Source organism: Xiphophorus maculatus, chromosome 23, assembly GCF_002775205.1.
Source record: "Xiphophorus maculatus strain JP 163 A chromosome 23, X_maculatus-5.0-male, whole genome shotgun sequence".
NCBI lineage: Eukaryota > Metazoa > Chordata > Actinopteri > Cyprinodontiformes > Poeciliidae > Xiphophorus > Xiphophorus maculatus.
The window spans coordinates 30,635,913-30,662,891 of NC_036465.1; the positions used below are offsets into that span (position 1 = coordinate 30,635,913).

A 26,979-nucleotide genomic window follows, 5' to 3' on the forward strand; every position below is an offset into this window, starting at 1 on the left:
GGGTTTACACTAATAAAAGTAGCTGTTATTTATTTTTTTATTACGTTTGAACATATATCAGAAAACAAAGCATAATGTCATCTGCCTAATTGTTTTAATTATTTTTCTTGAATCCGTTGCGTGAATGTGTGGGATGGGATCTGGCACCAAAGACGTTGCGAGCTGAGCCCTCTGTGTATTGGAGATTCTTGCCCATCCAGTGGCATAGGGACCGGCTGAAACTGAGCCCTGAGCGTCGATTTGTAGATCAAATTGATGCTCCAGTCCCATTTCTGCGTCAAAGCAGTGTTCGTTTTCCTGATTAAGAAGGCCACAGCCATTTTGTTATACACTCTACATGGTCTTCAACAAAGCTTAATTAGGTGACATGTCGGTAAACTCCACATGGATGATGAGACCAAATGTTTGCCAAACCATCACACCACCTCTGCTGGCTTACCTTGTTCCCATAGTTCATTGTGGGGGCCATGCCTTCTACAGGGAGTGACACGCACACACACACACGCACACACACACACACACACACACACACACACACACACACACACACACACTTGGCCATCCATGTGAGGTAAGAAAACATGACTCATATAAAATTGGTCCAGCTACTTCCAATTCTCTAAGGTCCAGGTAAATGTTGACATGCCCATTGTTGGCAGTGGAAAGGGGTCAGAATGAATTCATTGACTGTTCTGTGGCTACACACTGATGCCTTGTGTATTCTATATTTTATCAGAACCAACATGAAGTGCTTAAGAATTTGGACCACAGTAACTTATCTGTTGGATTGGACCACAGGTTGTACCCTTGGTGACTAACCATGGTCAGCTTCAGTTAGGCGTTTTATCTTTGTGTAGAAGGATTGGTGCTCCAAACCACCCAACTCAAAACCCTCCCTCTGTTTAATGAAAGTATGCCTGATAATTAAAGTTGAAACCCTCTCTCAGTTTTTCTTTAGATCTCTCTCTGCCTAGATAAATCTCCAAATTGGGAAGATTTGGAGATTTATCCCCAATTTGGGGATTTATTCCCCAAATTTATTTGGGATAAATCCCCACTCTACAAGTGACCAGGACACTTGTAGGGTCCTGATCACTCTACAAGTGCTAACAAGGTCAGTAGGACAAGTTCAGATTGTCAGGATGTTCCGGGTGATACAGCTGTTTGGTTAGGATGTTCTGATGAGAACCCATGATCAGGGAGAACTTGCAATCTCTGCAGGAAGACCCAGTTTGAGATTCAAGCCCATGACCTTGTTACTGCAAAGCAGTACTTTCCTGTGGTGCCTATCCCCAGTGATAGCTAATAGATACAGTCTTGTAACTTGTCATAAATGCTTTGTAGTTTACTTCTAAACACTGATGCTCTTGTTAAAGTGTGTTTACTTTTTCTAAAACACTGGAAGACCTTCTAGGATCTCTTTAGGACTTCTTTGAAGTCTTCTGAAATATTCAAATGGAATTGAAATGACTGTGATAGAAGCCTATGGAAGTAGTAGCAATGAGGTGTAAACATCCTCTGTCCCTTTTAACGTTGACAAAACAAGGGGACTGGTTTGGGACAGGCTCACACGACATTGGATCTTAATCATAAGAAAGGTGAAGAATGATGGATACTCTAGCTTTTTCCCACAGTCCAAACCATGACTATTGAGTATTAAATCATTAGGTTGATTGAATACTCTAAATTACTCTTGGGTATGATTGTGTGTGTGTTTGTGCGATGGTATGACTACTTGACCCAGAGTGCCAATGAAAAGAGACTAAAATTTGAGGGTTTACATTTGTCCTTTAAATTCCCCTTATAACTCTCACTGCAGTAACTACGGTTGGGGATTATTTTTGTTAATTTATGATTTTCGCAGTCAAATTGATCATCATTTACTTTCGAAAAAGCTTCCTAAAACGCTTAGATTTGCCATAAATTAAGGCGTTCTTCTTCACACTCCACTAGATGGCGCTTGAGCTGCTGCCCAGATCGGGAGCGTTTGTTTCTGCGTCCGTTCGTCTGACGTCAAGGCGGTCTGTGCTTTGACCCGTTGGATCATTTGTAGCAAAGAGAGGCGGCACACCGGAAAGCTAACGGGTAGCAGAACTCCATCGGAAATAGAAGCCTGAGTTTGAAATCTGTGTGGCATATCGACCTGTACATTCAGTCTCCAGAACATTAATAGGTGCCTGCGTAGGGACTTCCGCGGCAACGAGGCCTTGAAAACACCTGCAGAAGCGAGCGAAAGGAGCGTTTTGGTCCCGTCAAGTGGGCTAACAAGCTAACTTGGGCCCTAGCTGCTGCTAGCAGTGGAGCTCACTTCCCGCAAGCAAAAGCAAAACAAGGTAAGAGAAGAAAACCCACAACACGGGCACATCACTCTGAAAGCTCACGGTTCCCGCTGTTGTTGATGTATTTGCTGGAATAGCCTTAAAATGTAATGTCTCAAAACGAGTAGCAGTGTTTTAGCAACTAAGCAGTTGCTAGCTCTCTGGAGCTGAATAAGAATAACCACAGCAAGGCTCTTTATGTGCCTTAGTGTTGTGTTTTACTGCAGAAATTAATGTTGACTTGCTTTTTAAAGTTGAATACTTTTTTTCTGAACAGCAGTGAGTAAACAGACCTGGTATCTAAGCGCAGAGAGGAGCTAACTGTAGCCGCGGAGACTGCAGCGACAGACGGGTCGCACTTGAGCTCAGATCCCGCTCAGAAAGTAAACACTAGCTGCAGATGGAGAACTAACTAGAGTTCCTCACCCATCAGCGTCTTCTGGTTTGATGGACTTCAAAGTTTAATAAATCACAGTTTCAGTTTTGCATAGCTTGTGTTGGCAGGCAGTCAGCTAACATGTTGTTTTGCTGTTTCCTCTTAGCTACAGAGTCGCTGCCTTGTTTACAGTAAAGCTGTGAGGACACGGAGGCTCAGCTGGTACTCGATTCGTGCAGACTCACCATTAAATGGTGATTTTGTGCTCGACATTAACTTGTAGCTACAACCAGCGCAAACGACCACATGCTTGCTTTGGTACCGTTTGGAGTCCGTTCATGCAGGACGTCCAGCAGTAGCGGATGATTATCGTGGTCATGGTAGTGATCAGGTACAGCAGGGAGGCTGAGCTGGTGTGTTCAGAAGAACCCAAAGACAGACTGTCCTCTAAGATCTGTCCGTAGCTGTTGGAGTGACAGAAAACTGTGATGCCAGGAGTTCTGTTGACCTGATCTTGAAGTGCAATGGCTGGATATTAATCTTCTTCTTACCTCTGGATCAGTTCTCACTTTGCTCCCTGTGTGCTTGTAGTGCAATGAGTTGATGCTGAGGAAGCTTAGGATGTACTTTCTTTTAGGGCTGAAACAATTAGTTGGGTTAATCATATAGATTGATCATTGAGTTGACTAATTTAGTAATCAATTAATTGTTATTTGGAGTATACAGATTCTAAAAAGACCACTTGGAAAACTGAAACTGTACAAAAAAATCTATTAATTTTACATTTAGATAAAAACATTCTTTATAAATCTGTTCTACCCGGAACTCCTCTAGTGACAGTTTTACCTTCACCTGGCTCAAATTGGGTAAAAAAAATCAAAACAAACTCCGCCCCCTTCAAATTAATCACCTCTTTTAATCCGGTTATTAATTGCTTGGTCAGTAGATCAGCCTTAGCCTTTTAAAAATGTCTTGAGTGTGAAGAAAAGCTGATGGCGTATCTTTTCCTTTCATGCTCCTTTTCAGTGGAACAATCTTTCTCTAAACACCAGGCAGGCTGAGTCTCTGGATGGTTTTAAAGTTAAAGAGCCACTTGTTTCTGCTTTAAACTCTGCTTCCTTGTTTTATTGCCTTCTTAGTGTTTTATCTGTTTTTAACCTACGCTGTTTTATTTAGTCTTTTATTTCCTTGCAACCCTTAGCTGCTTTGAATGAAAGCGCTTTATAAATAAAGTTATTATTATTACACTGTATTGAAGTGTTTTTTAGCTGCAGATGCATTCTTTGCTACAAATGATCAAGTGTTCAATAAAGGAGTGCTGTTATTACATTTTAAGAAATAAAATGTTTTTCTTGCTTTAAAGAATTGAATTGTTTTACTTTTTTATGTATTTTTTAAAATTCATTTAACCACCTCAAATGATTAAATAAAAAAATCTGTAGAAATATTTTTAGATTAGTGATCACTAAAATAATAGTTAGTTGTTGGCAGTCCTACTTTCTTGACATTATTGACTTAAAATGAGAGTTGTTGTTGATAATGAAATGGTAGTTGTAGTTGTTGTAGCGGTAGTTGGCTTTGACCGTAACCTTACTGTCTCACATCAGCCCCAGCCCCTTGACATTGATCTTGTTCAAGCACATTCAGAACACAAACAGCACACTTCCCTCAGCTTGAGTTGACCTCCTGACCTCTGGCATGCTCTTCTCCCTCTTTAACAGGAATGAGTGATGAACTCTGTGGTGGTGTCAGATGGAGGAGGAAACATAGTGGAGTATGTCACTGTGGTTGAAGAGTCTCAGCAGGTAAACCTCTTCTAGTCTCTGTCATCTACAAGATCAATAATTGTCTTATCGCTTTTTTCTTTTCTGTCCTTCTACCAAAAACTGGATGATAAAAGTCTTCAGTCTGGTTCTTTGGTGTCAACGAGCCCTTTTATTGAATGACTTCATAATTCATTCTATTTGTGGTTTTGTTTATTTATTTTGAATATTTAAAATGTCTTTGCCTTGGTAATGCATCTTGAGTGTGGTGGAACTCTGGGAATCTGTCATAATTAAAATACTCTGAGGACATAGAAGTTGTTTTTCAATACAGTGGGTTGGTTTTCCCTGCATGGAGCTCCAAAGCCTCAGCGCAGATCAGCCTTTCTTCCAGTGACCCACTACGGCAAGCCGGGGGGATCAGAGCTGCTTCCAGCTGCTGACTCTCAGTCAGACACATGTGCTCAGTGTGCATATAGAGCGGACACTTTCAATACATTAGAATGTCACTGAAAAGTCATTTCAGGACCTTTATCACATATGAAATGCATTATGTAGATTAAGTAAGCACAGATGGATGTTTGAAAGTTTTTATGTCTGTTAATTATGAATTTCTGCTTACAGTTAATGAAAACATGACATTTTTAATTAGAATATAATAGCAGACCAATAACACAACCTGGTTTTAAGAACAGAAATTTTACCCTAATTAACATTATGTTTAATACTTGCTTATTCTGACAAATGAGACTCATCAAAATGTATATTCTGTATGTTTTGAAAACATACAGAATATAAATGACTCCTGTCATTTAGCTGTATTCAGCTAAATGACAGGAGTCTCACATGTCTCTGTTATGTCCAATCACTGCATCAATATGAAATTATTAATGTCCATATCCAGGTTCATCTAAAAATCTGTACATTTCTGCAGAAACCTGCCGGTTCTGTCAGCTGCAGCTTCACAGTGCTAGTCATCAGAAATCATTCACCTCTGGTTTTTTGTGAAATTTGAATATTGTTGTAACTCATGTTTTACTTTTCTGTTGCTTATTTCTCGGTTTCATAAAAACTGGCAAGAGAATGAATAATTTTGAGCTTAAAACAATCAGAGTTAATATAATCTATGCTTGAAGCTATTTATTCTGGAGCAGAAATCTCTGTTTTAGTTGGAAGTGCATTATATTTCAGATGGTGGTTCAACACAAAGTGATGCAACGAGCAGCTTCTCATTTTAATCAAATATATCTGAAGTGACCCATCGTGTCGTTATGGAGAAAATCTTGACAAGGTTAGAGAATAGAGAATAGGCTGGGTTTACTAGTAACAGTCAGAATATTTTCACAGCGCAAAGGGACTAATGAGTCTTAACGCTGTAAGGAAATAAGAAAACAGCAGAAAGGCTTCAGTTTTTTAAGAGTCGCACTGATTGGTCCTCTGGAGCGCTGTAGGAAGGTTGTGGGCTCTTTGCACGTACGGTGGCGGCGTCACATCTGCATGAGCGAAAAGCGGCTTTCTTGCTTCCGCTTTGAGTTACCATGAAAAGACAAAGTTGTATTTCAGAAGCAAATAAAACAATACTATGAACATTGTTGTCTTCCAAATATAATGGGACTTTTAAGTTTTCATGGATTTCCAAACGATCCTGAATTAAGAAGACGGTGGCTTGTAAATATTCACCACGACAGGAAAGTTTACAGCCTTCAATTCACTCTGGATCAGCTTCTTCACCCTAAAACCACCTGGGGGAGACGGATGATAAATAAAGGAGCCGTCGCTGTGTTATTTCCATGGAATCACTTCTGCAGTCAGCCTGAAAGAGCCAGTTTATGGGAACGAGTGAGCAGACCAGAGCCAGACAGCCGAGCAACTGATCTGCCTGTACACACTGCTGTAAACACCGTCCTATTTGAGCTCTTCACAAGGAGCATAAAAAAGTAACAAAACTAAATAACATGGAGATCTTAAGGAACATGGCCATATTTTTCTAAAAACAACAACTTTGAACTTGAACAGTCAGCTGAACTAGAACTCTGACACCAGGGTTGCCCTGTTAACTGTTAAGCTATGGGCTTGTTGTGCTTCCTCATGATTCGGAAGCAAAACGCCCGAACCGTAACCTCTCCTGTTACCTAGTCTCTGACACTAACGACAATAAATACACATAATATACTTGAAAATAAATACAAAATTAGGTAACAAAATGTCCGTTGGAATGGATTAAAATGTTTAGATACTTAAATAGCACATTTTTATGAGAAAAATGTCAGAGAATATTTCCTACTAGCATAAGCTAAAGTTAATGTTAGTCATAAAGTTTAAAGAAAGTAAAACTCACCTTCGTATTTGTGAATGTATAAAGAGGCGTACATCTTAAAACCTTTCTCCAGCTGCTTGTTGGGGCTTTGGATCGATGTACATCATTAATTGTTACCTTGGGCAAGCCCTGCCAGCACTAAAAGTAAAATGCAATAAAATACAATAAAACAAGTAAAATAAAATACAGTAAAATGCCATTTTCAATAGACGGAAGTGACCAAGCCACTTATCCCCGAATGCGGAAGCTCACGTGCAAAGAGCCCCTTCCAGAGAGAAGAGAGGCAGATGAAGGGAAGCCTGTGGTGGCAGCATTATGATGTGGGGCTGCTGCAGCTGGTCAGGGTCTTTAGCATGTTCTGGGTTAGAATCAGCTCAGTGGTTTGATCCCCATCATCACCACCTAACGGTGGTGAAAAGCTGGGCAGGGTGGACGGCTCTGTGGGGCCGAGCATCCACTGAGGTGTTTATGTTGAGACTTTTTCACTCTGACACAGAGGAAGGAAATGCTGATCCCAGATTAGCGCCACAGCTCCACAATCTATCGCCTGCATCTGAAACACCGACGGACGGCAGGAAGTCAGGACTTCATGCCAGAGGAGATCATAACTCTGGAAACTCTCATTCTTCTTTTCTTTGTCTAACCTGGTGCAGCAGGCTGCTGAGGAGGACGAGGAGGTGGTGCAGCAGGATGGAGAGGCTGTGATCATGGTGGAGGAGGAGGAGGAGGAGGAGGAAGGGGTGATCCTGCAAGAAGAGGAGGGATCTCCGGCCGTCATCGTGGAGGAGGTGCCCAGCGCCCAGGTGGAGGAGTGCTACTCGGCCCAGGTCCTGGTGTACGACGACGGGACATACCTGATGCAGGACGTGGCTGAGGAGCAGGAGGTGGTGACGGAGGTGGCCGAGTCCGGTGAGTCCTCCACTCTCTGACTGCTGGCCTAGGCTGCCCTCTGCTGGCAGGAAGCAGGTGTCGCCATTCAGACCCACTTACAGGAAACAGGAAGGGAGGAGCAGACTGCTTCTGCAAACCTCAGACCAGGAAGTAAATATTTCAAAATAGTGGTTGGCATCGCTGCAGCTTCTGAATTCAGCTGTTTTCACAACAAATAGGTCAGGAAGCAGCTTCTGGATGGCCCAGGTCTGACCTGAGCGCCTCTGTTCAGTGAGCCAGGGGTTGTTGCTTTGATCACCTCTTACTTGCTCTGTTTGCAGTGGAGATGTCAGGCCATGACATGGTGTGCTTTGACAAAACCTTTGAGGCAGCTGAAGCTCTGCTGCACATGGAATCACCTGGAGGCCTTCACAATGACCGCAGCACAGGTAAACCCTGCCAGCTCTCTGACTGAATATCATATCCTGCTATAGGATAGATTCAGACATTTCACAAAGAATAGCACCAATATTGTATCCATAAACAGAAGTTTGGAAAATGAATTGTAGTATCTTTTTTTCTTTTGTTGTTTTCTCGGTTTGCGTTGAATCAGAGGTTGTTTTATCTGAATCGTTCCAAACAGAAATAATATTGTATTTTGTTGTTTGTCTCACGTTGCTTGAATAATCAGAGTTGAAAGCTAGCCATAGTGTAAAGTGTGGGGTGTGCAGCAGGTAAAGCATGTGAATGTGTCTTATGTGTTCAGCAGAGGATGTGATGATGGAGACTGTGGTGGAGGTTTCTACTGAGTGTGGGCCCATCGAGGAGGACTCCTTCCCCATCCCTCCTGACTGTGAGCCTGCAGCCAAGAAGAAGAGAGGAGGTCAGTGTGTGAATGTTCTGGATATTTAGCTCCAGGAAACCAACTGTTTTACAGTCGCATCATGTTTTTAAATCCTTCCTTTCCCCATTGAAGTGGTTCAGTAGTATCTGTATGAAGTGGAACATCACTGTTTCGGTCTGAATTCCTCATGACTGTAGCTCCACCGGTGCATCTGAAAGCAACTCATTTTGTGGGATCTCTTTAAATGCCGCTGATGAGTTGCACTCAAAGCTGTTCAGACATTTTTGTATTTTGATAGCAGAGATTCGATTATCTACTGGTAGAGGAACCGTTTGTTCCCAAATTGATTAAAAGATGTCAACAATATTTGAACATAAACTACATGTCAGATACCTTTTTAGAAACATGAATACTGCCAAAATGTGAAAGTATTGTGAATAAGCCTTCAACAGAAAACTTGCTAAGCCCGGTGGTCGGGGCAACGAGGCGGTCCACCGGGGTTTGTATTAAAAGTTGATAGGAAATGTAAAATATCACTGAGTAATTATGGTACTGGAAGATATTGCCGACAATACTTAAACCCACAACTATTGAATCGTACCAACATCAAATCAAAAAAATACAATTATTTGCACTTTTGTTTAATCCAAATGAAGTAATAAGGAAACACTTTTGTGTAACTGTTTTTTTTTTTTTTTTTTTTCATTAATCCTTACTTCTTCCCGCGCCCCCCCTGCAATGGCACAGCGCCCCCTCTAGGGGGCACGTCACACAATTTGGGAACCACTGAGTTAAACAAATTATTTTTTTTAAAGGTTTTATTGGCTCTAGTGGCCTTTATTTGATAGTTAATTGACAGGAAAGTGGGTAATGAGAGAAGGGGGAAGACATGCGGCAAAGGTCGCCAGGCCGGGAATCGAACCTGCGACAGCCGCGTCGAGGACTAAGGCCTCCTTATGTGGGTTGTGCTTAACCCCTGCGCCACCACAGCACATCCAAGTTAAATGATTTTAAATTGTTTGACATTTAAATTTAATATTTTAAGGAGCTGGCAAGTTTACTTAGTAAAAGTTCAAAGAACAACCTTCATAGTTAGATTGTTTTACTACCACAGCTACAATCTGATGCTGTGAGTTTAATCTTTGAGTTTTAAAATCACAAATATGTTCACAAATATATCGTAGTAAACTACAATTATATTTGACTGTTCAGCCAATTAAACTAGGCCCTCTTCTCCAAGATTTCACTAGATCCATGTTGAAATGCTCTTAGCGGTGCTGATGTACTTAGCAACAAGAGGGGCCCCTAAATCAATTTCTGCTCAAGGCCTCATTCAACAGCAGGAGGAGAGAAGAGAGGAAATAAAAACTGATATTGGTGTGCGTTGACCGCAGGTGGACGTAAACCTAAAACGCAGCAGCCTGCCTCCAACGGCTCCTATGACCTGGGGATCAAGAAGAGGCCGAGGGAAGGAAAAGGTTATCTCTAGTTTCACATCCTAAGCCTCATTCTGCAGGAATGTTCCTTTCATCTGGTTTTCATGTTGTTCTCTGTGTATGTGTGTGTGTGTGTGTGTGTGTGTGTGTGTGTGTGTGTGTGTGTGTGTGTGTGTGTGTGTGTGTGTGTATGCACGCGCGCTCTCCAGGAAACACCACATATCTGTGGGAGTTCCTGCTGGAGCTGCTGCAGGATAAAAACACCTGTCCCAGGTACATCAAGTGGATGCAGAGAGACAAAGGCATCTTCAAGCTGGTGGACTCCAAGGCCGTGTCCAGGCTGTGGGGGAAGCACAAGAACAAGCCCGACATGAACTATGAGACCATGGGCCGCGCCCTGAGGTCAGCTCCTGCTACACACACACACGCACCCTCACACACACACAAGTCACTTATGACTGGCTGATATGAAGTTGCTTCCATTTTCTTTTTATTTGTTAATTGGTTGGAATGATCTACTTTCTTGATAATCTAGTTTTTACCTTTTCGTTGTAGGTATTACTACCAGCGAGGGATCCTCGCAAAGGTCGAGGGTCAGCGACTTGCTTACCAGTTTAAAGAAATGCCCAAAAACATCCGTGTGATCGACGACGACGAGGGAGGCATGGACATAAAGATGGAGGACAGCGACGTCATTATGTCCGGCCAGCTCCCGGTTCACCAGCAGAGCCCTGCCAGCCTAAGCACCCCTGTTAGCACCCAGCCCCAGCAGACCTACGTCACAGTCATCCCCAGCAACGCCTCCACCAGGTCTGACACACTGCGCTGTCTCACTTTAGGGCGTGGTGTTAAAAAAAAGAAATGTTTTTTTTTTTTTTTATTTGGATTTGAATCAATTTTTATTGTCTTAAAAAGACGTTACAAATGTTGGCTTGATCTGAATACCAAGTCAAAATAAACACAAGCTGAAAAACATTAAGGCAAAACAACATGGAGCACAATCACTCCGAACCATGGAACCCAAGGAGTGCATTGGTGAAAAACGATCACCATGTTCCAAATATTAAATCTTCAGAAACAAAAAATTTGACTAATCTATAAAATCAGTTTATTATTTGATTGGCCAATAAGTCAACAAACAGCATCTCCACCACTGTTTTCAAACCCTGTCGAGATCTGCCCATACTTACAGACACACACTGCCAGTGGAGAAACAACCAACTGGGCTAGAAGCTAATAAGACGTTAGCAAGCTGGAGTGACTCTGCGTAACAAAGAAGGAACTTTAGACTATTCTTCTTACACTGCTGGTATTTTCAGATGTTGATTGGTGAAAAGTTTCATGTTTAGACAAAACATTGAGTGTTCTAGTTATCATGTCAGGCCACTAGTTGGCACTGTGATTTAGCACATCATTGAAACGTGAATGCTCTTTGACCTTTAGCTTCCACCTCATTTAGAAATGAGGTGCTCATATAACTCAGATGCTCCATATCAGAAGTTATTAAACTGAACAGGTTAAGTAGCACACAGTACAATGCTGGCCACCATTGTTTTTGTTCATGCCTAGAACAAACCCTACAGCTGTGTGTTCTGTGTTTGCTTTCACATCTCCATGTGGGATGTCCTTAAAAGTTAAACTCAGTCCTGGTTTCCAACAGTGACCATGTCAGAGACTTTGATCAGCAGACATATGAACGACGTATGAAATCAACAAAGATGTTCCAGTTTGAATGAAAACCGGCTCAGTGTAAACGGGCCTCAGTAGTAACTCTAGTGGTGCCACAATGACCCAAAGTGACCTGACCGTGTGTCTCAGTCTGTCAGCTGCTTCTCACTTACATGATAGAAGCTGATGTGCCTCAGCTTCATGACCCCTGACCTCTCCCGTTCTCCTCCCACAGACCCCTCCGAGCCATGCCACTGGTCATGACCAACTCTCTAGGCCAGGTGACGCTAAACTCCTCCCCCATCCTCACCACCACAGGCGTCCCAGTGACCGTAGCGAAGGCCTCCACCAGCGCTCCGCCCAAGCTGGTGATCCAGGCGCTGCCCACCATGCTGCCCGCCGGCTCCAAGGCCGGAGAGAAGATCACCATCATCACCATCCCAGCCAACCAGCTGGCCACGCTAATGCAGACTAACCCCCCAGGCCAGGTGGCTCAGATCATCCAGGCCAAGCCGGTGGCCACCCAGCTGACTCCAGCCGCCATCAAGCCGGCCGGCATCCAGCTGGCGCCCGGCCGGACCGCGCCGCAGCTCATCCTGGCCAAACCGGCCGCAGTCGCCCAGGCTCTGCCGCAGCTCTCGGTGCAGGTGGGCCAGCCTCGCCCTGCACCCCCCACCACCCTCACACAGCTGCACCCCCAGCCCCAAGCAGCACAATCAGAGGGGGCGGAGCCTCCACCCCTCTCCAGCCCAGCAGCAGCAGCAGCAGAGGCATCGTCCTGAAAACCTGACCTGAGCTGGGGGGTGGGGGAGGCTGGGCAATGGAGTGGGGGTACTGCAGGAAGTGACTGTAGACTGCTCAGGAAATGAAGGACACGTCCTCTCTCTACACCTTCAGATGAGAGCTGCTTTATGATTGGCTGTCGTCACAGCGCTCCCCCTAGAGGATCAAAGGGACGATTGTGTACACACACACACACACACACACACACACACACACACACACACACACACCCTAAGTTCCCTCAGTGCTCAAACAACATGAGCAGCCTTAGATTGTAAATGAAAATCTGTCTTTTTGTAATCAGCCCTGATATAAAGACTTTGTGGTGTAAAAACATTTTTGATACTCAGCAGCTTAAATGTGGAATCAGACGTTGGTTCAGTCTCCAGACGTCCCTCTGAGTCCCACACACACACACGGCCCTTCTGGGTCCCTCTGGGTCACACACACACACAAACACACACAGCCCCTCTGCTTCAGCTGCTTGACTTCAGAGTGAAGAGCAGAGAACACTATGCAAAGCCTGAAGAGAGGTTTATCTCACTCTGAGCAGAGACCAAACTGAAAAAATAAATAAAATCATCTGACTCTGCCCCCTGCTGGCCATAAACACAGGTTAGTGGGACTTATCTCTTTATTGTCCAGTCAGAGGCTACATCAGCTTCTGCAGTCCATGGTTTTTTCTCAGCGCTGTCGGTCTCTCTGCTTCTCTTTTTTTACTCTTCCTTAAAAGGGATCAATAGGATGTCTGCATCCATGTCAGTGAACTAAGTAAGCCCTGCATTTGAAGCATAATATACTATTTTTTTTCTTGTACTATCAGTGTATTGAAGTAGATTTTACTGAAATATGTATTATAAAAAATACAAATGTGAAAGAAAACAGTGTGCCTTTTTTATTCAGGTGTGTAGAAATGACTTCTCAGCCTTTAGTTCTGAGAAATGAAAAGATGGAGCATCTTTACCAGCGGCTGTACGTCATGTCAGTAACGTAGAATATAATTTATCCCTTTTACAACCGCAAGTGTTGCTTAATGTTGCAGATTTTCAGAATTTGTTTGAAAGTATTTTTAATTTTTTTGCCTTTTTACAAACCTACATGCTGTAGGTGTAACATACAGTAGATGACAAGAACTTATAGTTTTCTTTGCACAATCAGGGTTTCCCCAGAAGATGGCGCCACTGGTAATAGTCTATTCCAGGATGACCAAGTCCAGCCCCTTCTGTCCTGGGACTTTGAGATGCTTCCTCACTCCAGCAGCTGAAGCAGTTTATCTGATTCAGGTGTTTTGGAGAAGGGATGCACTATACAGTTCAGGCTCTACTGCCTTGCAGCAAAAAGGTCCTGGGTTTGAATCCCGGCCATGGAGCTTGCATGTTCTTGTGCATGCATGGGTTCTCTCCAGGTACTCTGGCTCCTTCCAACAGTTCAGACACATGCATGGTCAGGTAAATTCCAGCTGTGTGTTGACTTTAGATCGTTCCTCTTTAGGTCCAAAAATTATAACTTCAGCTTTGTTTCTGTTTAGCTGGAGAAAGTTATGGCACATCCAGATATGTATCTGTTCTAAGCATCTGGTCAGTGCTTGGATGGGTTCAGTCACTTGGTGACATTGTAATGTAGAGAGCATGTGACTTCTGTCTGCTTTGATGAGAAGTTATTTATTGAAACAAAGAAATCAAATAAAGGGAAAAGCCAAAAGAAGACGATTTTCATGAATTTTATTTCTTCTGGCTTATGGTCAGTGAAAACCCAAAGTCAGTTTAAGAAAACTGGAATTGTACTTGTCTAGGTCCCAGAGGCCAGGCTGCCATGCTCCAACACCACCAGGCCCTCTGACCTTCACCAGCAGGAAAGGTGGGTGAAGCGTCTTGCCCAAGTAAACAACAGATGCAGGCAGACAGCAGGAGTTAAACTGGCAACCCATTGACTGAGGGATGAACTCCTCCCACTGTCACCACCATTGTCCCAAGTCAAATACTCCATCAGACCCATGAGAAATTCTGTTCATGCAGGTCAGACACCTTCCACAAAGAGAGCAGAGAACAGAAGGCTAAAGAAGCTGACTGTTCATACTGCTGGACAAAAGCACATTGATGGAAAGTTGAACGGAAGAAAAAAAGTGTGGTTTAAAAAAAATGAAGAGCAAAGGCCGTTTAGGAGTTTGGTGGAAATTTTCAAGTCCCATTCACTCATATCCAGGTCATGTGATATAGAGAAGTCTCTTCATTTCAGACAAAAGTAAAGTTTTCATTTCATTTGGAGATCAAGGTGCCACAGTCTTCAGGAAGAGTGGAGAGGCACAGAAATGAAGTCCAGTGTTAAGATTCCAGTCAGTGATGTTTTGTGCCACCTGCTGGTTCCAAAAACACCTGAACTGTATAATTCTGCAGTATTTAAGAGAATTCCATAGATGATGTGACTGCAGATCTGAATTTCAAAAGTCCACTTTCAGATCTTCTTTCTCTCAGAATGAAACGTCTCCCTGTCTGTCCTCCTCTGATGTGACTGAGTTCACTGGACTGTCTTCTGTTGCTCCTGCAGCCATGATGCTGAAATAATCAGCAGAACTTTCTGTGGTTTCATCGTGGATCAAACAGAAGGTCTGTGGGTCTGCTTGGACAAACAGAAGGACAGAATGATGTCAACATGAACTGAGTCACTGACTGATGTTTGCTTCACCTGAAAAGTTTTCACGTGTAAGAGAATAACAGGTGAGTAGAAGAAACAATGGCTACAACAAAAGAATAAGTCATAATCAGCTTGATTATTAAGAGGTGTTGACTTAAGTCAAACTGAGTTTAGACTTAATGTGCTGAAATCTCTAAGGACTTGGGAATTAACTTCTCTAATGCAGATTAGTGATTCATCAGCTGAACATGCCTTTGATCCAATCAAACAGGACATGTCTGCTCCTCTTTAACCCACCAGAACCTTTGTTTGTCCTCTGGCTGTTGCTGATGTTTTCCCTCTTAGTGTTAGGTCTCATTGTCTTCATTTCAGAGCATTCTGCTTTCAGTTTCTAACCCGTCAGACTGACTTCACCTTCATTCCACTTGTTTACACTCAGAAAGTTGAACCAGCTCCACATTTTCCCTCCTGTGGGTTCCAGTACATCCTCTTCACAGCTCGCTGGTTTGCATATTGTATCCATTGTAGAGAATTTCTTTAGAAATGAATATATGACTTGTCTTGCCTGGACATGTTCTGTCTATGACTAATAAACAAAGCTGGAATCCAGGGAGCAGATTCTCCAAGATTCTCAAGGAGCTCAAGAATGTTTCATCTGCTGAGCAGAGGTGAATGGAAAATATTGATACCACATCAGTATCAGTATTGGGTCAATTCTTGAGTTTCAGATTTTCTCATGTAATTTTGTTTTTGTACTGTAGTCTCTGAACAATACCTCAGAAAAGAGTTTGTCTTGATTAGCTTTCATGATAAATTTTTGCACTCTCATTTTTGCATTTCTATTGTCATGTTAATATGTTACAAACACCTATAAACTTTGTCCAAATTCTATCCCAGGTTTGAACGAAATAATTAAAAAGAAAAACCACAAAAACACTTTAAGTTCAGAAGTTTGATGACAAATTAAACTTAAATCTGAAGTGTTGGTATCAACGGTACTGGCACTACTGGTATCGGATTAACATCAAAAATTGCAGTATTGCAAGAATTCAACAAATATTCTTTTCTTGTTTAATGCCAGTTCATAAGTAACTTAATAGAGCACTACTGATCCATTAAAACATTTTTTTAATCCAACTGCCTGCAGATTGAGACAGGAAGTGATTGAAGGCAGGATCAGGTAGACACCATTCAGAGTAAAAACAATCACTTTATTACCAATAGCAATCATGAAGTGTTGTTGCCGTCATGACAACATGACCCCCCAGTGCCCACCCACATCACTACCCAGTACAGGAGAACCTTATGGAGTATAAGGAATAATTTAAGACAGTCAGGCTATTTATAAATAACTGCAGTGATCAAATGTCAGGAAATTAAACCCTCAGGTCCTCATAGAGCCAGATACCCAGGAGCCCCTCCCCCCTCCGGCTGTTCAGTCTCACCATCTGAGTTCCAGCAGAAGAGATTCTACAGCAGTCAGCTTCACATAAACAGGAAGGTTTAAGAGAAGCTCAGCATCAGGTCAAAGGTCAGGTTCCTCTGATGTGGCTGTCCCGGTTTCAGCTAGAGCTGTGATTGGCTGCCTATAGCAGCCTGTGAGGCCCCTCCCTGAAGCTGATGTCACAGAGCAGGGCCAGGTGGTCTGAGGGGTAGTGGTATGAGGGCAGGCGGTCGGGTCCGATCTGCTGCTCTGTGGGGATGTCCAGCAGCGCCTCCACCCTCAGGGCGCGCTCGCTGTACCAGATGTAGTCCAGAGTGCTGCAGCTCTCTCCAGATGGGCGGATCTTCCAGCTGGTGTACGCCGGCTCCATCTGCCCGTCACCGCTCAGCAGCTTGTAGGCGGAGCTCAGGCCCAGAGGGGAGGAGCTAAAGCGCCTGTAGACATCCTCCGAGGGCTCGGCGTTGAAGTCCCCGCATACCACCAGAGGGACGGGCCCCGGCCCGGCCCCTGAGCCAGGGGCCGTGATGCCCTGCAGGCTCTGCAGCAGGTCGGCGCCTTGCGCGCTCCGCAGCCTCTCCCAGCCGCTGCGGGCCTTCAAGTGTGTGACGGCCACACACAGCTGGCGGCCCGTGGCCAGGCAGCGCAGCGTCTGAGCGATGGCCACCTGGTTGGTGGGCAGCATCATGGCTGACAGCCGCAGGTGGGCTGTGGAGTGCAGGTGGAAGCGCGAGCGGCGGTAGAACAGCGCACAGCCGTCAGGGCCGTTGTTGTGCTCCACATCCAGACAGGGAGACCAGGGTTTAGGTAGGAAGTTGCCATGATAACCGAGGCGGGCCATAATGGGCTGGAAAGTGTCATAGTAGTGGTCTACTTCCTGCAGACACACGATGTCGGGTCGGTAGGTGAGGATCTCCTCCAGGATTTGGTACTTCCTCTCATGCCAGCTGAGAGCCTCTAGGGGGCAGCGGATGAAGCTGTCCTTCCCCTCACCGAGAGCTGCACACACACACACATAGCATGAACTCACACCATGAACACACAGTAGTTAACAGAACACAGCTCCTCTCAGCATACAGAACCTTACCTTGGGCCAGGATGTTCCACTGCAGGACCCGTATGGACGGGTTGTGCTGGTGGCTGCAGGGCGCCAGCAGCTTGGGCTGGACCAGGTCCCGGTGAGGCCGGGCCGGGCGCCGCCGCAGCGCCTCCTCACACTCTCTGAGCAGCTGCTCCGGCTCCACCTCCACCAAGTCCTGGTCCTCATCCAGGTCCGGGTCGGGCTGGGTCAGAGAGGAACTGCTCAACGCCTGGGCCATCGTCCCAAACAACCTGCTACTGCTGCTGCTGCCCATTGGACAAACTGTGAAGGGGGGAGGGGCAGGACAGAGACACATTAGTCACAAGAAGCTGGGGTCAAAGGTGAAACACGGTGGAAGTGAACTGCACTGAGGTTGACTTGCTTCAGCTTGTAAAGCCGTGGTTCTGTTAATTAAGTTCAAGTCCAGTTTATTTGTAGAGAACATTTCAGCAACCAGGCAAAGTGATGCACATCACAAACATCATACAGTCAACAATTATGAAACAAACAATAAACATTACATTTTGTCAAATGCCATCATTGAAAACATACATCAAATATATTGATCAATGTTCAGTTCTGAATCTAAGGCAGCTGTAAACATTGTCTCATCCCCACATAAATGAGCTGCAACAGTTTATATATTAATTTATTGCAGTCCAGATTATTAATTCAATTTGTAACATTTAATCCAGACTGCTCAGTGATCCTCAAACGTGAAAATGTGCAAATGATCTGTGCTCAGTTCTTCATAGTTGAAGTTAAATGACCACATCAGTCTGAGTAGGAAACTTCTTCTGCTGACTGAACCAGCAGCCTATTGAGCACTGCTGCCACCTAGTGACTAGAGGCTGGTTTATGGTTCAAGCATGAATAAAAGATCCATCCATCCATCCATCCATCATCTTACCGCTGCCTATCTCCAGCGGTCAACAGGTGAAAGGGGGGGGGGGGTCACCCTGGACAAGTCACCAGTCCATCACAGGGCAACACAGAGACAGACAAGACAACATCAGGCAAGCACACCTGAGGATAATTTAGAGAGACCAATCAACTTGACAGTCAGGTTTTGGACTGTGGGAGGAGAGAACCCATGTATGCACAGGGAGAACATGCAAACTCCATACATACAGAAAGACCTAGGACCTTCTTGCTGCAAGGCAACAGTGCTACCAACTGCACCACTGTGCAGCCCATGAATAAAAGACATGAATACCAAAGGGAGTGAGAGGCATCTCTGCCTCTCACTCCCCCTCAGACAACTCACCACCTCACTATTTGAAAATAACTGCTTTAAAGACATTGGATCACATGGATCCAACAGAGGAGAAAATCAGGTCCCAACGGTCCCAACATCTAGAACATTCCTGCAGCTGGGAACCCAAACATGAACATTTGCTACTGCACCAGAGGTATAGTACATAAATGTACTGGTCCAGAAATTGATCTATAATTCTAGTAGGGTGATGTGGTTGTCTATAGACAAAGGACCATTCAGAGTCAAGTCCACTGCAAAGTGTAATTACCAGCTCCACATCGGTAAACAAGACTCCAGTAAGCTGAGAGAAGGGCGATTCTGCTCCCCTGCCAGGTCTTACACTAAACAGCTTTGAGGGAATCTCCTAAGCTGCAGTGAGAGTCAGCATCTGTGATCTACAACAGCTAACCACCAGGTGGAGGAAGGAAGGGTCTTACCCCTGGCCTCCATCTTTGGTCAGATCTGAATCCACAGAGCAGGAAAGTCCGTCTGTCTGTCTGTCAGTTCCTTCTCTGATAGTCCTGCACTAGAACGGCCCTTCCCCCTGTCTGCTGTGACTCAGCTTAGCATCTCATCCTCCCTGACTCATCAGGCCCCTCCCCTTCCTGCAGGCTGGGTGACAGAGTGACCTCTGGGAGACACACTAAGTCAGGCTCAGACCAGGACAGCTCTTTCATTGTGATGAAGATGAGGGTTGATGAACAGATGAAAGGAGCTGCGTGCATTTAGACAGAGGCTCAGAGTTCAGAACCAGGTTAATACTTTTCTCAAGAAATAATTTATTGCTGAAAGAGAAAGTGTATGTTAGAACTTCTACACTCAGACCTTAGAACTTTATTTCTTTCAGAATAAAGTTTATCTACATCAAACTGGAGTGACCAACATGTGATGGTGTGAGCCTCCAGCTGTGAAATTAACATAAGATCTAATCAACATATTTTTCTGTGGTGAAAACAACCACAGTATCTCTGAAACCAACATGAAACTACTGAGCAGAAATACAGAAGACTCAGGTCTGAACCACTCCTTCACATCACATAGCTGCCAATGTGATGTTGGCAGCAATGTGATGCATTCTCAACCCTGAGAATGCAGGTAATGATACATTTCCATCTATCCGTGAGCCCATTAACGTAGCACTGAGAGGTAAAAATAATAACTCCACCCTGGAATAAGAAGGTAAGGAAAAAGAAAAAAACAACTTTCCTTTTGCATTACCTCTCATTCTTCTTCTCCTCCGGTTAGGATTAGTCCGGTGCTGACTCTCACCTGATTTGAGCTGAAAATCTAGCCAATCAGATCAATCAGAATAGTTACCATGCTAACTGACAGATGTGCCATCTAAACAGATGAATGGAGGTCTTGGAGGTATTCTGTCACAGACGGTCATGTTGGACGGATGTATGCGACCTTCAGAAATGCTAGTGTGAAAGCAAACTACTGCTGAGATCTAGGAAACATGCAGATAATCACAGGGTTTTGAATCACAATCCCTCAAAACCAGAACTCAGAACCACATCAGGTCTGTTGTAAAGACAAAGTTCTTTAGTCTGCTCTGTAAGACCAAATGGATTGAACCTGTGTAGTATTTTCAATCCATCTAAACAAATCCACACACTGACAGGCGGCAGTATCTACAGGTTTACTGTCTTGCCCAAGGGCGTTTTGACATGTGGCAGGGGAAAGCTGGAGTCGAACTCTTTTCCACTGATTCCCAGCCTCTACCAGAAACACAAACTGATACTTACACCACCTACATCCCACGTGGACCCGGTTCCAGTCGGTCCGAAGGATCTCCACGGAACAACTGTCTGTCTCCACCCGTCCTCTCCGTTGGACCTTCAGTCATCCCACAGTCTTTCTCCTCTGAGTGGCGCAGAGTGACAGCACACAGTCATCATGACACAGAGCGATGACTCACTCACAAGAATGGTCTTGTTCTCCCTCAAACAGCCACACACACACAAACCAGGCCAAGTAGGCAGTGCAAAGAGAAGCTCAGTCAACTGGAACAAGGCAGAAAGGCAACAGGCCTGACAAACCTCAACTCCCATGACTCAATGAACTCTCTGACCCAAATAGTTTTACTATTCTGAAGCCATCTATCATATTCAGTCCAACTGTGCAACACATGGAACTGACACAGAACTTGCACAACATAGATAGCAGCTAATATTACTGTCACTAACAACAAGTAGTTCAACATCCCAACTGGAACACAACTAAACCAAATCACTCAAGGAACATTATTAGCTCTTTTTTCTGGTATTTTAAGCATGAAGTCTCAGGACAGAACAGATTTACTCCAGAACAGCCTGGTGGCACACATTTAGCTGTAGAAGAATGAGAACCCACAGCAGCACTAATCACATGCCCCGCCTAACTGAATTACCAGGAACACAAATTAGATTCACTTACATGGAATGTGAAAGAAATGACAGTAGATCATGTGATGGAAAACAAAAGCAAAGCTTTATACAGAGTCACTGAGGAACTAATTACAGAACCATTAGCAGCTATGAGCACTGAAGGTTCCAATAATGGGGAGCAAAAGCTGGAATACTTTCCATTGGAAGAGAATCTGATAGAACAATGAATAGATGGTACTGAATAACCCAGTCTCTCTTGGATATTGAGGCAGGGACAACGATCTTGTTAAAAGAAACCATTGTAATTCCCATTGGACCAATAGCACTGGACAACATCAACATAAATGACAGGATCCAAGGTTTCTAACTGGGACATGGAAGAAGTGCAATGGACTGATAGAAAACGAACAGAATTAATCTGCGCTCTTTTTTTTTTTGAAAAGGAGATTGGAGAGCGTGTTCCAACTACCAAGGGATCACATTTCTCTGCCTCTATGGAAAAGCTTCCTGTAGAGCAGGGGTGGGCACTCCTGGTCCTCGAGGGCCGGTGTCCTGCAACTTTTAGATGCATCTCTACTTCAACACACCTGAGTCAAATAATGAGGTCGTTAACAGGACTCTGGAGAACTTGACTGCACTTAGGAGGAGATTCAGCTGTTGGATTCAGGTGTGTTGGACCAGGGAGACATCTAAGAGTTGCAGGACACCAGCCCTCGAGGACCAGGAGTGCCCACCCCTGCTGTAGAGGTTGAAGAGGAGATTTAAACTCATTGCCATAAACTGAATTCAGAAGCAATACAGCTTTTGTCTCAGCCACACAACAGTGAACCAGATCTTTACCCTCAGAGTTGAGGGAACTTTAGCTGTATGGTCAACAGGCGTTTAGTGGCATCAGAGAAGGCACAGGACCGTGTCACTTGAGGTACCAGTGAGACCTTTTAGGACCAGATTCCTGATACCAACTGATACCATGTCAAACTCTTCACCAGTGGACATTGGACACCTATGTTCCCAGTCATATTATTGTTCTGCATCAACAGGCTCTCAGGGTAGTGTGGAACCTCAGGAACCCTGCTTTTTACCAATGATGTGGTTTTGTTGGCTTCTTTAAGCTATGGTGTTCAGTGTGCCTAAGTAACGCACGCTGAATGTGTGTTGTTCAGAGTGTAAGCCATGTGGGAAGTAGCACATTAGCTGTCATCCTATGAAAAACTGACAGCCTGAAATCTAAGTTTACTCGGTCTTTGACAGAGACAGTGGGCTGCTGAGTCACAGCTGATCTGGCAGACATGCTAATGCCAGCAGATTCAGATAGTGGATCTCCACATTCCTTGATATGGAAATGAGCAGTCATTCTAAAAGACTAAAAGGTCAGCTGAAACAGTGTTGGACTAACCAGCTGTTAGCTTCCACCACTCCAAGGTGTCTGTACTTTCCAACAAGCTCATGGTGACACAACAGACTAGGCAAATGTTGCTAGTAAAAACCTTCATCTGATTAGCCCTCATCAGCACTACTATAGTAAATTTGTACTGTGTGCCAGTTAAATATTTCCATGCATAGGGGACAAAGTACATGTCCTGTTGATCCATAACCAGCAGGGCACTGACTGTCTTCATGCATTGTTTCTATTCATATTGTTGATTTCAGTTCTTCAATCCCATCTAGTTGACTCAACATATCAGAACAGAAACTGAGGCAGGCCTAGATCTAGTTCACCTTGTGTAAATCATCTGTTGACTGAAGTCCTAGATCAGTTACGCAATAAGCCACATTGAGACTATTAAAGCAGAGATCAGCATGAAATGTTTGAACAATTTCAGTTTTAAAACACTCAGGCCCAAATTAAAAAAGTAAATCAATTAGTTTTGAACAGTTTACAGGGGAGGATCCAGGAGAATTGGTTTAACTATTTGAAGACCTGGCCATGTGTCAGCAGCTCTGATTCACTGATACTTTGAGAAGAGAAGTGGAAAGTCATGGAATACAGACAGAAGTAAAGAGAGAATGAGCCGGAGGAGATTACTGGGCTCAGGTACCTGCCGGAGGATCATCAGGATCAGGGTTCAGGTTCATCGGCTCTCAGAGTTTTAGTGATGGCAGGAATAGAGATGACTTGGCAAGAACAATGACACACCATGCAGTTAGGCACAAAATGCCTCATACTGCTGGAATATTAGGATTTTAAGAAGTATTTGAATTTATGTATGCATTTTTTATGACTGGAAGTAATTTTGATGTTTTGGATCAACTCAAATCTGGCAGAGAATCAGAAGGGGAAGTAAAAGATTAGGGTGATGGCAAGAAGGTTTTCTAATCTTGAAGCTAATCCCTTTGGCTAAATCCTCAAAATGCCCCTACGCTGTTGTAAGCAGGGTCTGAATGCTGGTAATCCAATAAAGATTTAGTGACTGACTTTTGAGAAAGATAAAAGTAGTTTTTTACATTTGTTTTTGTTTTACAGAATATTTAAAAAAAATTAATAAACAATCATGACAGATGGTCATTTCTCATTTCCTGGCAGACACATCTTCATTAAATAAAATTAATCTTAAATCTAAATCCACCAGGCTTATGAATAATTGTGGGGTTTACCATACATTCCAGACCTGTTATTTGTGTAAATATTTTAGAAAAGTCTATGCATTCTCAGAACCAGAACCAAACATGGAGAAGCAGCATTCAGCTTAGGCACCACAAATCTGGAGCAAACCTCCAGAAAACTGCAAAACAGCTGAAACACTGAGTTCCTTTAACTTAAGGCTAAAGTCCCACCTGTTTAGAGTTTCTTTTGAACCATAATAAATGGAACATTGACCAACATTTTCAACATGTACCAGTGATTTTGATGATGGCTATCATCAAAATGTAATGTTTGTCCCTGGTTTTTCAATTGTCCAATCTATGTTTTTTTTTATGATGCGACTTTGAACTGCCTTGTTGCTCAAATGTGTTTTATAATTAAACTTTATTGGTTGATTGATGTTTTTGGGTCTAAAGTATGTAAAACTCAAAGAAGATGACAAGCGTGCAAAACGTTCATGAAATAAAGTTTGACAATGATAAAAGTAAATATGTGGATGTGAGAGCAAACAAAGAGAAAGAAAACGTACAGGCAGGTCAAGGTACTCTGTATTTTCAGTTTTTTGCTGATTTCCTATCAGTTCACCACACTTTATGTGGTCTGCTACAGCTATAAAAAGTATCAGCAAACAGCGAACAGGTCTGTGAACTGAACATGTGACAGAGGTCATCTGAAGGAGGCAGGGATGATGCTGGTGAGAGGTTTATAGCAGAGACGAGAATAAGCCGACATCTTCATCTGCCCGTAACCATAGAGCCAGATATGTTAACTTTTGCAGATTTAAAGAGGAACAGCAAAAGAGCAGCAACTAATGAGTGGATTAGCTGTGACTGGTAATAACCGACGGTGTCACTCAGGAAATGTGACTGTGGAATATCATCTTTGTTGCCTGCAGTCTGATAGAACATTTATAACAAAGCGGTTTTACAAGCCACATTGTATGACTTGAAGTCGTTACTTTTCCATTCTACTCATTTTGGCCATAATGATCATCTGGGACAAGAAATAAATAAACCAGTTTGACACTAAAAAAGATGAAAGTCTTGTTGGTTTTTAGATTGTAGTTTTAATTTGCTCGTCTCTAATGAGGCGAAGTATACAGCCAGTTCTTCTTTTCAGAAAGTTGTCACCACTGGTCCAGAACTTTAGACACCTAAAATCTCATAAGTCTCAGTTCGGTTGCCGTGGTAACATAGAGAAGGAAGTGACACTTGGAGGGAGGCGGGGGAAACCATCAACCCAGAACCCACAGTTTGACTCATGATAACGCCACGTCGCGGCGTGTTAATAGGTCAAAGTTTCTTGGTGACATGTTAATGAAAACAGTACCTGGTGCTGTTATGGTGCTGGCTGCGGCACCCGGCTTCAGCGGGTCACCGGTTCTTCTGACTCCCCCTCCTCCGGGGCCAATGTGACAACAGCGGGTTCCAGTAGCGGCTGACCCAGCCGGGGGAAGCGGTGTCCGGGCTGGTTGTCCCCCCACTGATGAAACGCATATTTCCCTGAACAAAGCGGAACAACGACGAGCTGAATTCATTCTGAACTGTCGGGAGCCGCACTAAAAAAGCCTTTCGTCTTTTCACTATTTTTGATAAAACCCGAGTTATTTAATTCAGCTAAAACTTTCTAATGTTCCCCTTCACGCGGCTTCTTCTCTCTCTGTAGAACTGACGGAAGACGGAAAGCCGGCCGGTAAGTTACATCATTTTTCTGAGTTACTGAACGCCGGTACCGTTTTGAGGGGAAACCTGCTGGTGGGATAGTCCACAAGGCTCTGTGAAAATCTCACAGTTACAAAACAAATGCCATTTACAATAACAGTGGTTATATCGTGATAAATGTATATATATAATTAGCTTTTTCCCTTAACAAATTAATAAAAACTTCAATTTGAAGAGCTGCTCATCCACCTCTCACCCCTGCTGTGCAGCTGTGGTTTGAGCCGCTCTGACTTTTGTAAGGTTGAGCGGAAACTCATGAGGAAAAAAAGGGCGTTACTTTCCCACATTTCAGCCAATCAGCGTTCTGGAATTTTACAGCATAAGTATGACGAATTTTGACATCAGCAGCTCTCCTGTTTCCCCACAGAGGGGACTTTACGTCGGCTAATTGATTTTTGTAAAGCTTTACTAGCTCACTGTTCCGCGGCCAGCTAAGCAAGGATCAGTTCCTTTCTATACTTTATTAAAATTAAAAGAATAATCTTTGTTTGGTTAGTTTTCCATATAAAATCAAGCGGCGCATTGGCAAATAATCTAAATGTGTAAAGCTTCTGTATATTGAGCACTCTATTGTACTTTAAACTGATCCATAATTATATGTTTCTGTAATAAATATGTCAATGCTCCATGTTTTCTAATCACGGTTTTTTACTGAATGTCCCCTGAACTTGTTAGAGTTAATCAAGGTCAAACTGCTGTTCAGAAACCATTATGTAACCAGATAAGGGAGCAGTGGTGTCAGAGGTCAGTACAGGCTCTGTGCTGGGTTGTCATCCACTGTCTGAAGGTTGTATGTCTTTTACAATTTTAACGTCACGGATGTGTTTATGTATACAAGACAAACGTCATAACAGTAGCAAAGAGAAGATAAAACAAAACAGAAGGATGTTAAACACAGCTCTGAATATGTCTGATGTTTCACAAGTTTTTATCATTCTGACCACTCTTCCAGTTGAACTGATGGTGAACACAGAGAAGAATCTCTTTAAAAGCTCATCACTTAGCAAGTTACAGGTGTCACACTGGTTGGTAACAAAATACCTCCTGAGTATCTAACTCCGAACCCAAGAGACCTAAAGCTGTTAGTGGCCATTAATTAGGGATGGCCACTAAATAAGTAATATTAGGTATTACCAAATGGCTTAACATTCTGTACTGATCCGTCCAATGTCCTCTGCTGACATAATATTGATTGATGAAGGTAACAGTTTCTGTCTGGAAACGCAGGCTCTCTCCCTTTCAATCTCACAGTGTACTATAGTTTCTCCAGGAAATGATGAGTCTGGCCGACGTCTCATCCAAGTGAGATGTGTCTGTAGACGTGATCTTTGCAGTGGATCGGGCTCAACATGGACAAACAAATCCCCTCAATATTTGTTTCTCCATGGGGAGGAACATCCAGGTCTGCAGAATGTGTTGGGAGCCAAGAGGGGGCAGGATTCTATGCTGATCAAATCTAACTTTAAACCAAATGTATAGCGCTTTAATTTAAACTTTTATGCCTGCTCACTGTACCCAG

General features: G+C 43.6%; 2 protein-coding genes across 5 annotated transcripts; one reads left to right on the forward strand and one right to left on the reverse strand.

Annotated features, from left to right (window-relative positions):
• The first annotated feature begins 2,015 nt into the window (after positions 1 to 2,015).
• Positions 2,016 to 13,257, forward strand: LOC102237458 (ETS-related transcription factor Elf-2-like). 3 transcript variants are annotated; one of them, XM_023328637.1, is made up of 9 exons: positions 2,016 to 2,333; positions 4,416 to 4,499; positions 7,428 to 7,683; positions 7,986 to 8,093; positions 8,411 to 8,527; positions 9,883 to 9,966; positions 10,134 to 10,326; positions 10,480 to 10,734; positions 11,828 to 13,257. In XM_023328637.1, the coding sequence occupies exons 2-9, from the start codon at positions 4,425 to 4,427 to the stop codon at positions 12,372 to 12,374; spliced, it is 1,635 nt and encodes a 544-aa protein (XP_023184405.1). In that variant the 5' UTR covers positions 2,016 to 2,333; positions 4,416 to 4,424; the 3' UTR covers positions 12,375 to 13,257. The 3 variants fall into 3 exon arrangements, with proteins under 3 accessions (XP_023184405.1, XP_023184407.1, XP_023184406.1); XM_023328639.1 differs by having other exon boundaries at positions 8,414 to 8,527; XM_023328638.1 differs by having other exon boundaries at positions 7,431 to 7,683.
• Positions 13,178 to 25,650, reverse strand: LOC102237197 (nocturnin). 2 transcript variants are annotated; one of them, XM_014472495.2, is made up of 3 exons: positions 25,069 to 25,650; positions 17,535 to 17,810; positions 13,178 to 17,446 (listed from the first exon to the last, which is right to left on the reverse strand). In XM_014472495.2, the coding sequence occupies exons 1-3, from the start codon at positions 25,274 to 25,276 to the stop codon at positions 16,593 to 16,595; spliced, it is 1,338 nt and encodes a 445-aa protein (XP_014327981.1). In that variant the 5' UTR covers positions 25,277 to 25,650; the 3' UTR covers positions 13,178 to 16,592. The 2 variants fall into 2 exon arrangements, with proteins under 2 accessions (XP_014327981.1, XP_023184408.1); XM_023328640.1 differs by lacking the exon at positions 25,069 to 25,650 and adding an exon at positions 20,535 to 21,591.
• Between the last annotated feature and the right edge of the window lie 1,329 nt (positions 25,651 to 26,979).